The sequence below is a fragment of the Elgaria multicarinata genome, chromosome 4, assembly GCF_023053635.1.
Source record: "Elgaria multicarinata webbii isolate HBS135686 ecotype San Diego chromosome 4, rElgMul1.1.pri, whole genome shotgun sequence".
In the NCBI taxonomy this organism is placed as follows: domain Eukaryota; kingdom Metazoa; phylum Chordata; class Lepidosauria; order Squamata; family Anguidae; genus Elgaria; species Elgaria multicarinata.
In genome coordinates this window covers 28235005-28247683 of record NC_086174.1, presented here as the reverse complement: position 1 = coordinate 28247683, position 12679 = coordinate 28235005, and the positions used below count along the sequence as shown (strand labels likewise).

Sequence of the window (12679 nt, the reverse complement as noted above, 5' to 3'; positions counted from 1 at the left end):
ATGGGACCTCTCTCCCTTCCCCTTCATGGTTGAGTGGCGAGACCGCCCTTAGACACACATGCTCCCAACAAAGAACGGGATGGTCGATAGAATACAACCACAGAAATACACGGGAGGGAGGAGAGCATTTATTTCACAGGGAGAAAAAATAATCCAGACTTTCTGCACTCTAAAAAGAAATGAAATATGGAGGATAAGAGACGAAATGAGTGCAGGACGTGGACAATGTCATGTGGGTATCGGGCTGCAAAACTACATACCAGGCATGGGGAGTGTGTGATAAATCGCTGGTGTGATGGAGCCCTTCGGCTATTGGGCGGTATAAAAATGTAATAATAAATAAATAAATAAGAAAGAGGGCTACATTTTATTCTTTCCCAATCTCTTTGATTCTCCCTTCCTTCAAACAATATGATTTTCATGGGTTATTTTTATTAATTTCATAAATGTATAATATTTCAAAGAACGGCTGAAAAAGACACAGGGAAGTGAGCTTAGTGGGGAAACTTGCAGATTCAGAAGATATTTCACAAAGGAGAAGGGATTTTTCATCTGTTCACTGTGGACTAATTTTTCACACAATTTCCTCTTGATCCGCTGTCAAAATGCTCAAGACAAAACTCTTCGTTTTGAAGGCAGAAGGGCATTTCCCCCCTGCTTTTAACAGGTTATTAGATTTTAACCTGTTTATTAGTTTTTCTCTTCCTTGGTACAGCCCAGGGTGTTTCTCTTTTAATTCTGAACAGCTCAAACTAATAGACAGGATATGATGACAGGAGATTTTGCAGCCTTATGACATATGTTATACTGACAGATTTATAATCTGTCAGTGTAGGAATTTGTGTATACAGCGACTAAATTTCTGCTTGTAAGGGTTTTACTACTTTATAGCAACAGGCATTAGATTTGGCCAATTCCTGAGTCGAATCAGGCTGCTTTGGAGAGATTTGTTGACTCCCCTAAAGTAAGCAGGATTCCCTTTCAGGTGACCAGAAGTGAATGTGGACTTTCTGAAGCTTCCTGAAGGCTTTGGAGGGCTTTAGAATGGCAGACACTTGTTGGTGTCCACTCACAGTTTTTTGTGTGTCCTTTGGACGCCACTGTCTGCCATCAGCGCGTCTCCCATTCCTTCTGCCCTTCATCCTGTCACAAAATAGACCCCGGTAAACCTTATTTATTTATTTATTTTGGAAATGAAATGTTCTGCCGCTTCCTGCTGTGTGTGGAAAAAGCCACGTGATAAAAATGACCACTGAACGGGCCATGTGTTCATTGTTTACTTCCTCTTTCTTCCCCTATGTGAAGAAAGAGGCAGTATTGTGGGACAGAAGTGGAGAGAAAAGTGACAGTAAGTAAACATGATTTCCCCTGTCTGAAGATGCTCATAGACTATTAAAAAAAATTGCTACATTATTTTTTGCTTCTCCATATACAGAAAACACAGGGTGGGGTGGGTGAGGGTACTGGAGAGACCTGCCTTCTAATCTGACTGACAAGTCTGTCTTTTAATCACAGGAAATGGTTTATCAGAGCTCTAATTTCTAAGCAACGTACGTGTGTGTGTGTGTGTGTGTGTGAAAAAACTTGTTATCTTTTCATTAAAGTGAAAATGTTTTCATTTCGAATGGCATTTCATTCCATTACTAGTAAACCCTATCCCACTAGTAAACATCAGCTAACCCGCTGACCTCCAGAAGTTTTGCTCTACAACTCCCAGCATTCCTGACCACTGGTCCTACTGCCTGAGGATGATGGGAGTTGAAATCCAAAACATCTGCAGGGCACCAGATTTCAGAAGGCTGATGTAGGCAGCTTAAATAAGAACCACTACCATATTTTTTGTGGCAATTTCAGATACTTCTGCTGTGCTACATTGACTTTAATTGACAGCACAATGCCATAGATGTCTACTCAGAAGTAAGTTCCATGGAGTTCAATGGTGCTGACTCCCAGGTTCACCAAAAGCCTTTACTCAAAACCTGGTACATTCAATGGATGTTTTTGGAGTAGGAGTCCTCAGCGCCGCATCTGTGGTTACCAGGGTGGCGGTAGGGACCTCCAATGGCACCTGCAAGACACTCTGCTCTGTGGCCACTTCAAAATTTTATTTTTCATTAAAAGAACTTGAAATATATTAGGGTGCCTGGTTCTCCTGAACCTGCTGCTGTTCAAGACAGGAAGAGATGAAAAGAGCTGCTTTCTTGTCCCACCCAGTCCAGAAAGACCTTTCACTTTGCTTTCATGCACTTTCTTCACTCCCAACCTCTAGCCTCGTTCTTTCTACCCAACCCCTTCCCTCACCTTTCCTAGGCCCTGGCCTTGCTCTTTCTCTCCCACTCACCCCTTTGCTTTCCCATCCATCCTTCTCTCCCTCCATCTCCTTTGACTAGCCAGGCCCACACAGCAGCTCTTATGTAACTAGCCACATCCCCAGTGGAAGCCATTTTGTGGCAGTGCCCACAGCAGTTTCTTAAATTCCCAAATGTGCCCATGGGACCAAAAGGGTTGGGGACTTGTTGAGTATAATATTTTGATACTTGCTTATTTTATGTGGTTTCATACTAGATATAATAGTAGACTATACATTGAATATGAATTTGAGATGTGTAGATTATTACCTACATGAAAGTATTTGCAACCTCTAAAATTGGTTGCACTGTTTACGCAAGGATTTCATTATTTCTTTCAAGATATTCCCTTGAAAAAAAAATTAAGCACAGCCATCCCCAACCTGGTGCCCTCCAGATGTTTTGGACGTAACCTCCCGGGATCTCTGACCATTGGCAATGCTAGCTGGTGTTTGGGACTTCAATTCCATCAACATCTGGGGGACACTACCTTGGAGATGGATGGCTGTTAGGGAATAGGTGGTCCAAAGCACTTTGGGATTTGACTATTATTTATCTATTACATTTCTATACTGCCCAATAGCCAAAGCACTCTGGGTAGTTAAAAAAAATTAAAAGTCTAAATACAATATTTATTTATTAATTAAATTTATATACCGCCCCATAGCCGAAGCTCTCTGGGCGGTTTACAAAAGTTTAAAACAGTGAACATTAAAAAGTATACAAATTTAAAACTATCAAAAATATAAAAACAATAGTGTAAAACAGTATCCATTTTAAACAAAATAGAAGAAGACATAATATAAAAACAAAGTAAAAAAACCCAGCAACATGGAAATGTCTAAAAACACAGGAACACACTTTTAAAAACAAACCAAAGAACTAAAAAGCCGGGGGAAATATAATGGTCTTCACCTGGTGCCAAAAAGACCACAATGTTGGCTACAGGTGAGCTTCATGGTGAGAGGGCATTCACAACCATGGTACCAACAGATAAAAGGCCCTCTACTTAATAGGGTGACCCTATGGAAAGGAGGACAGGGCTCCTGTATCTTTAACAGTTGTATAGAAAAGGCAATTTCAGCAGGTGTCATTTGTATGCATGCAGCACCTGGTGAAAGTCCCTCTTCATCACAACATTGAAAGTTGCAGAAGCCTTGCCCACTTGCCCAGGTACAAAAGAGGACAGGGCAACCTAGTCCGTTTCCATTCCAAAACCAGGCCTGAAGCCTGATATTAGCTACTTGACTGTAGCCACACTGGTCTGGTGATGAATGAAATTGAGGCTACCCATTTAATTTCACAATCACTTGGGGATTTGCCCTCCCTGAGTAATTTTGCTCTTTCAAATACTGTTGAATCAGTATGGGACACAGCCCTGGGGAAGCAACAACCATGTTGTTCCAGTAACATGAATTGGGATAACGATTGATGGACAAATATAAATAAAATAAAATAAAAGGCTGCACTCCTATACACACTTACCAATGAATAAGTTTCATTGAACTCACCGGAGCTTACTTCTGTGTAAACACATATGGGATTGTGTGGCATCACCAACCTCAGTGATGCCTATTATCAAACCTCTCTTTCACTGCCACCACCCTATTTTCTTTAAGAATGAGGGATTAATAAACCTTCTGCGTGTGAGGGTGCATATGTATTGTCTACCTGAAGTAACGCAAATGGCCAAGCAAACGTGGTTGATAAACAAAATGAGTACAAAAGTTTATTTATATAGAAAAAAGATTTAAAATGACACTTTAAGATTAATCGACTTTATCCCCCATACATCTACCTCCCTCAACCTCCCAGGGAATACTAACTAGGGCTGTGCTCCGCTCCGATTCAGATTGGTAAGTGAAGGGGGGGTTATCTGGCTCCGCCACCACAGTCTGTGTGGCGACGGTGGCAGAGCCAGGTCAGGAGGGAGGGGGGCTTGTTTGGCCCCATTTTGCTCCACCTTCCCCACTTACCTGCCTCCACCATCCATCACGGAGGCAAGTAAGTAGGGAAGGGGGGCAAAATCTTGATCCTCCCCTCCAGATCTCACTCTGCAGAGCGGAGCGGGGGAGGGTCGGATCAACCCAAAGTGGATTGGCCTGATCCTAAAGTTCTGGATTGGGCCACGAAGTGGTTCAGGGGGGTCCATGCACAGCCCTAACCACCTCCAAATCCTATAATCCCACTTTCCTTATACTATCTTGAAAAAAACCTTCTCTTAAACCTCCCTCACTCCTATCCTCACTAACACCTTCATTCTAACTCACTGTCAAACTGTCCTCTCACTCCCCATCCTCTCTCTCCATTCAAATCAACCAACCAATCAGATGACCCCACTGCTCACCATTCTGAGTCCCCCCTCCCACTTACTTACCATTTCCTGAAAATAAAAAGAACTGGCCACAGCAAATCCCAACCTGAACCAAACACTTAAATATCCACTCATAAACAATAACACAATTTATGATTTCTTCACAGATTGCATTGCTTGTAAATCTGCAGTCGAATGAATTCATTTTGCTTTCCCCAGACCTTCCAACTCCATCAACTACTCCCATCCCTCTGGTTGACGTCATGATTATTTTGTATTTCTGACAGATCTGTGTTGATTAATGAGTTACCTCTCCACCTGTCTTTTTACTCTCTCCCCATACAGAAAACGTCGTAAGCAGTTTACTCGATCACAACTGAAAAGAGCTTGTAGGACCCCATGCACTTTAATTCTAAGGAAGGCGAAATCCGTAGTGACTCACAAAGAGACTCAAGGGAATTTGAGCAATCATTCACAGCTGAAGACACAACAGTGAAATCTGCTTTGTGGTTATTTTTAAAGCATCACCCCATAAAGAAGAATTTTCTGAAATTGGGCAGAAGATTGGTCTTTCTGTGTCCTTTCACAGTAAGGAGAATTTAGGACTGGATCTTTTTGTTGTTGTTGTTGTTAATGAGCGAAGCATAGCTTTGGTCTTTCTCCTGAGTGCAAGGACTGCTTTGAGATAAGGCAACCAGGATGTAAGATGTGTTACTTAAACATTTTTCAATGCACTAATAATCACAGCTGGCTCCTCATTGATGAGGCAACAGAGAATGCTCCCTTTTCAGGGCCAATTCACACCTGTTAACCCATCATGTATGAACTTCCTTCCTCCAAGAATATCTCATGGCGAACCATATTAAAAAGTGTCATCAATAACGTATGTATTTATAGTACTTCCATCTTTTGAAGCTTGGGGGATATTGCACTAGCCCACCCCCAACATGGAATTATGCCCATTGAAGCACAAATGCCAAATGGCATTGTCTTACCTTGATTTTGGGGTGCCCTATTTGAGGCACATAGCATTTCAGACATGCAGAGAATCAGAACTATTGCTGAAGAGCAAAGAAAGAAGACATGAGCAGATGTAGGGCTGGAAGTAGGCCTATGTTTGCTGAATTAGGTATCCAAATACCATCAGTAACAAATTCTGAAAGTGATTTTTTCCTATCAAATCCTGAAAAGAGCTAATCCTTCAGTGGGGTGACTGTCATGAGCAGCAACTGCTAGGCCGTCAGTTACTTCTTTAATGTAACATTAAATCTGTTTCTTTCATTATATATTGGTATGTTGCATAATCTGGAGGCCTGCTCTAGCAGCTCAAGCAGGCAAGGTTCATTCTCGATGGATGACAGCAAACAGGTTTTGATAAGCAAAAGAAATAGTTGTCGCCCAGCGGGGGCAAAAGCATACAGCAATTCCTCAACAGCTATAGCTGCATTAACAGACAGTGCCCCGAGTATAACATGTTTCACACACCCAGGCCATCAGAAGTGTCCCCCACTCTCTCCTTTGGGCACAACTAGATGTGGCAGCAACATGGCTTGGTGGAGCCAAATCCTTATAAAGAGAGGAAGGGGAGGGGAGATTTGAAGTGTGGCATGCAAAAGCAGGAGGATCAATTCTTATCCTCACAATCCTACCCACGTCCTCCTGGGAACTGCTCCTTCACCCCTTTTTTTCTGATGGGAGAGGTTACTTCTGCTCATAGAACCTCCCCTGTAGTCTAACAAAAAAGAGCACGTAAAATAATGTTTAAATGGTAGGATGACCTCTTAACATATCGCCAAATTAGAAGAAAAAACACCAGGAAACAAGTCCCACATCCTGCTAGGGTGACCATGTGTCCCCTTTTATGGAGGACAGTCCTCTATTTGAAGGTCTGCCAGAGGACCGTCCTCTGTTAGAAGGACTCTCTTTTCCAATTCCAGCCTATAGATAAAGAAGTATAAGAAGTGTTGCTTGTCAGAACACAGTGAAAAGACTGGATACAGATCACATTGTTCCAGTTTTCTGGACTAAGGTGAGATATACTATATTTTATTTCAAATTATAACTATTTTTAAATGTGCACCTATACAATTAAATTAGCATGTGCACATTTTATGCAGGTTTGTGCCCTCTTTTGGGAGGTGATGAACTTTTTCTTCTTGGCAATTCACAACTGGCCACTCTACACAGTGGCCAACTGGTTGCTACAAGAAGGACTGCTACTTCTGTTCCCCACTAACTGGTATGGGAAGCCTATGGGTCACATTTCCAGAGTCTGAGCCTAGCCGTCGCAGGTTCAAGAGTCCAAGAGTTCTGAGGTGGCCAGCACAAATAGGTACCAGGCAAAAGTCAAGGTCTCAATAGTCCAGGTTATAGGGTGACCATATGAAAAGGAGGACAGGGCTCCTGTATCTTTAACAGTAGTGTAGAAAAGGGAATTCCCTTTTCAATACAACTGTTAAAGATATAGGAGCCCTGTTCTTATGGTCACTCTATGATTCCCCCTCCGTAGGATAGGTTGAAAGGGGGGCAGGGGAGGGTCTGGAGGGTTTCCATGACAATGTTGGGGCCTCTTCTCTCACTTCCAAGAGGCCACATTTGCCCTTATTCCAGTAAGGTTTCTATACAGCCGTTAAAGACACAGGAGCCCTGCCCTCCTTTCCATATGGTTAACCTAACAAACCTGCAAAGGTGTAAGGGCATCAGGTGAATGATTTCCATAAATCCCATGATCCCAGGAGTCTCTGTAGCTCCAAGCTATAGTAACTCCTTCCCAAAGTATATCTTGGTGTTGCTGTACATCTTGGGTGTTCGCTAAGGGTAGAGATTGCACTATTGCTGTTATGAAGAGCAATATTCCAATGCTAAAGAAAGTATCCATCTCATTCCTTTTCTTAGAAAGTAATATACTAATGTGGTTCAGTAAATTGTAGGCTATTGACCCTGCAAAATTGTGCTGTAACTTGAATTAGTGTGTCTCCAGCGACTGCAGCTAAGAAGTGTGAAGGTATCTGAAGTGTTTGTGGGTTATGTTTCTTCTATCCACATGAATGGCAAACTATGAATTCATAACTATTTGGTTTTTGTTTATTTATAACAAGGAAAATAATGCATAAGGTCTAACATTGTTTCCAAATTTGCCATTCCAAAGCATTACGAATAAAGACCAATGTTCAACAACAACAAAATAATCATTAATGACTTTCCTAGAGACAAGCAGCAGTTTCACTGAAATAGCCAAGCCCTATTACTCCACCTAATGGCGAACGCAGGTACTGAGTGCCAACAGGATATGACCATTGAGAAACCAGAGAGAGAAAGAGAGAGAAATCAGCATGGTTGGGGGAAACCCAGAGGTTTGCAGAGTACAATTTTAAAAAGGGGTCATTACAAAAACGAAAAACACCCTGCAGTAAACAGGACTGAGCATGCTTGGTAACCACATGATGTTGACTGGAAAAGTAAATTGGAAAACTGGGGAGAGGGCAAAGTGGAATGCTATCATTGAGTCTCTAACAATTTATAGCTTATGGCTGGCTGGCTGGCTGGCTGGCAGGAACTATGAATAGGAGCACCCCCTGCTATGAGGTGAGGATACACTGCAAAGTATCTACACTACTGCTTTAAAGTGCTTTAAAGCGCTTTATAACAGTTTTGACAACTGTTGGAGCCTAGGCCACACTGCATATACAGTTTTCAAAACGTTTTCAAAGTGCTTTAAAGCGCTCTAAAGGCGGTCTCACTTATATTCTATAAAACCATTCTGCTACAGGAGGAAAAATCTTCCAACATGATTAAATTGCAATTTTGGCTACAGTTAGCCATACACTTTAGTATTTTTTTTATATATATATACTCCATAACGTGTTTCCACAAAGTTTAACTTGTGCAGGCTAGGGCTTCAAAGCTCCAATATTTTAGATTATTCAGTCCATAAATAGGGTTCAACCTACAAGGTGTTTGGCATCATTGGTACTGTTTTTGTTTTCTTAAAAAAACACAAAAAAACCTTTCAGATTGTAGATAATAGTTAATCATTATTGTTAACATAGAAAACGATGTACATTTCTTAACTATTCAAAATGCTCCTCTTCAGGATTTCCCCATTTTTATTTTTATTTTTACACCCGCAAATGTGAATGTATATTTTTCAATGGAATTGTAATGCCGTGGATGTATCATACACATTTGGAAAATACATAAAGTTCTAAGGGATAATTTTCTGGCCTCCTCCTCCTTCTCCTCCATTTGAGCTTTGAGTATACTATTGAGGGAATTTCAAACCCTGAAAGCTTTGGAAGCAAATAATCTCTACACCACCTGATGCTGAAGTTACGTATTTCGATTCTCATCCTGCCCTGTGTGGGAGGATGTAGCCATTTATATGTAGAGAAAAACTTGAGTGTCTTGTTTTCTGATTTAATCCCGTGGACAGAAGGCACTGCAAAATGGCATGCATGTGCTTACTTGTGCAGTAGTGGAAAGTGGAAGATGGGAGTCTGGAAAGTTTGGTGATTGATGTAAGTGTGATATCTGCATAGAACAGATATTGTTGGGCACTCATGTAAATATCTCTCTGTACAATAAAGCTTCATTGTTACACAAATCCTTGATTCTCTATTTATTCAGCATGTTTTGGTAATGAAAAAGAAGCCTGAGTCCTCCTCTGGAGTCATACAAATATCCTTGAAAAGAAGATGCTACATGGAACATTTTGGAGGCCACAGAAAGACATGTCAAAAATACTCAGGTTAATTTACCGTATTTCTTCGATTGTAAGACACCATCGATTGTAAGACGCACACTAATTTCAGTACCACCAACAGAAAAAAAAGCTTTGATTGTAAGAATAATAATTGCACCCACGATTCTAAGACGCACCCAGTTTTTAGAGATGTTTATACGGGGAAAAAAAGTGCGTCTTAGAATCGAATAAATACGGTAATAGCATATAGATGGAAATATTGAAGACAGAATCCAGGGGCTCATCCACACAAGCAGGATATTCCACTATGAAAGTGGTATATAAAAGGCAGGAGCCACACTACTGCTTTATAGTGGTATTGAAGGGCACTGTAGGATCTACACTACTGCACTGTAGTGATACTGAAGTGCACTGACAACTGTTGGGGCCCATGTCACATCTACACCAAAAGGGATATAGCATTATGAAAGTGATATGAAAGCGGTATATGGTATTTGTCAATGGGCCCCAACAGTTGTCAGTGCACTTCCATACCGCTATAAAGCAGTAGTGTGGCTCCTGCCTTTTATATACCACTTTCATAGTGTAATATCCTGCTTGGTGTAGATGAGCCCCAGGTCTCAGAGAGAGAGAGAGATCTCCAAGGTTAATGTATTTTCACTAAACCTTGAAGAATTATTGGGAACTTCTGGCAGAAACTACTTTTAAGAATAATGCAATGTTGGCCTTGTCAACCATGGTCCAATCAAAGGCATTCGATACTTTACTTTATATCTGGCTGTAGACAGGAGTTCAGAATGGTGGATCACATAGATGGGACTATTAGTTCCTAAGCTTTTCCCCCCCAAAGGTTCCTAAGCAGTCAATCTGACTTTTCCCCCTGCCAAGTTTATCTCAACAGATCACATTGAACCATAAGGAAACTTGGAGGTTTTAGGGGCTAACTACAAAATAAGAAGCACTGTATAACATAACACATAAGCTCTGTAAATGGTTCTGTAAATCTGCTCCAAATTTGAATGCTTCATTAGAAATGAGAGTTTGGGAGCCTAGTGTAGTATAGTGGCTACTGTGTTGGATTTAGTAGTTGGAAACCCATTTTCAATTTCACTTTTATGCATGGTGCTCACAGTTTTGAGCACTTGCAGAACTGTGGTGGAACAGAAGTGTAATAAATCATGCTGGGCTCATAATCTATTAGCCACTTCACATGTAACAACCACCCATGGGTTGTTGAGGCCATGCAGGACTGAGCAAACATGTGACTTCCCATCCACTTGCCACTTTGCATCCAGTTTAGAAACAGCCCAGGAATGCCTCATTCATGGGTTGTTCAACATGATGTATGAAGCCATGACTTGTTGGGTTAAAAGTTTGGGTTGTTTCCCCCTCAACAACACAGAGTTCAGGGTTTGCACATCATGTTAAGCAATCCAGAAACCAGCCATGTCTGGGTTGCTTTCTAAAACGGATGACTTGCGGAAACTGTGAGTGGGTGGAAGTTTGCACACTTACTCTCACGCTGCTTCAGCCAACCATGGGTTACTTAACCAATGTTTGGTCATTACCTGCGAACCAAGTCTATATTTGCTGTTGGCTACTAATGAATATTTTTCTCCCCACTGTATAATAAGGGCATGGGGATGTTACTCTATAGGACAGAGTGGTTCAGAGGTGGAAGATGAAATGAAATTATGATGCCCAGTCCACTTTAAGTGCAAATGGTCAAGTGGACTGTATGAGAAGTCGAAATCCAAAGAAGTAGTTCTACAGCAGGGCAAAGAAGATTGATCTGAGAGCTGCGGACATCACGTTTGTCAGATGCGGGCAAAGGAATCCTGGCTTGGTTACCATATGTTAAGTATAAGCAACAGGAGGACCAGGATTCCTCACAAAACCCACAGACACCCATAGACACTATTATTCACCATAATCCTTCCCCCCATAACTGGTTCACAGACAACGGGATCTTCAAGTCCCCCTTCTCCAATTAGGGCAGCCAGATGACCTACTTTATGGGGGGAGTCTTCTGTTTTGGAGAGCTGGCAAAGGGAAGCCCTCTGTTTGAAGGTGTCCTCTTTTTGAAGAGGTCCCTGGTCCAAGCCTGGCTTGACATCACATAGATCCATAAGGAGGGAGAGAAACAGTGTCTTCCACGCTGTCCATCAGGACAGCAGCCTGAGCAGGCACACAGGTCACCTGGTTGCAATCTTCTCCACTATGGTGAAATGTATCGTATTTCTATTTAAATTATAGTTATTATTTCTAAATTTGCCCTCCTACATATAAATTTTCCTATGTATTTATTTGATTTGTACCCTGCCTTTCTACCAAAAATGGCACTCAAAGCAGCTTGCAAGCACAATTAAAACTGATTAAAGCAATAATACAATACATGAAATACAACAAAAACATCACAATTCCAGAAAATAATAATAATAAAAATGCTATAAAAATGTTATGCAAATTTCCTCCCTTTCTTGTGATGCATTTCCTGTTGTTTGGCAATTCATTAGTGGCCACCCTGTTAAGAAGATGTGCTGTAAGAGTTCTCACCTTACACATCCCAGTTGCTGACCCCCATCCATTGTGAAAGGTAGTGAGCGACGGAGGTGCGTATTATTATTATTATTATTATTATTATTATTTACAATATTTATATACTGCTCAATTATCTGCCTTGGATTACTGTTATTGCTTCTTTTAAATTTTATTTTAACTGATTTTATTTTCATTTTACCTCGTACACCGCTCCAGAATTTTTCAATGGGGAGCGGTATATAAATATTCTAAATATATAATAATAATAAATAAAAAAAGATTTAAAAAGCAAATTAAAATTGTTCAATTTAAAAACAAAGGAACCAGAAAAACAGTGGCTAGTCAGTTGAGGAAGACAGAGTTGCTTTCAGGAGGCGCCGGAAGCAGCCTAGTGTTGGTGCCTGTCTGACCTCCAGGGGCAGGGAGTTCCACAGAGAAGGGGCCACTACACTAAAGGCTTTTCTCCTGGTGGATTCCAATCGGGCCATACGTCCATGTGGAACCACCAGGAGCATGCCCTCCGAGGACCTCCGTGATCAGGCAGGTTGGTAAGGGAGAAGGCGCTCTCTCAGGTATTCTGGCCCCAAATTGTTTAGGGCTTTGTACACTGGGACCAAAACCTTAAACCTGGCCTGGTAGCCAGTGCAATTCCCTCAGCAAAGGAGTTATATGCTGAAAAGGGGCAGCTCCTGACAACAGCCGAGCTGCTGCGTTCTGCACTAGCTCCAGCTTCCAGAGCAGCTGTAAGGGCAACCCCACATAGAGCGCAGTGCA

General features: G+C 41.5%; 1 protein-coding gene across 1 annotated transcript in view; it reads left to right on the top strand.

Annotated features, from left to right (window-relative positions):
* The window catches only part of MTA3 (metastasis associated 1 family member 3), a 155687-nt gene extending 150136 nt beyond the window's left edge, over positions 1 to 5551 (top strand). Inside the window, exon 19 of the mRNA XM_063124000.1 lies at positions 5008 to 5551. Within this exon, the coding sequence (XP_062980070.1) occupies positions 5008 to 5158 (151 nt within the window). The 3' untranslated portion in view covers positions 5159 to 5551. The remainder of the gene's footprint in view (positions 1 to 5007) is intronic.
* The last annotated feature ends 7128 nt before the right edge of the window (positions 5552 to 12679 follow it).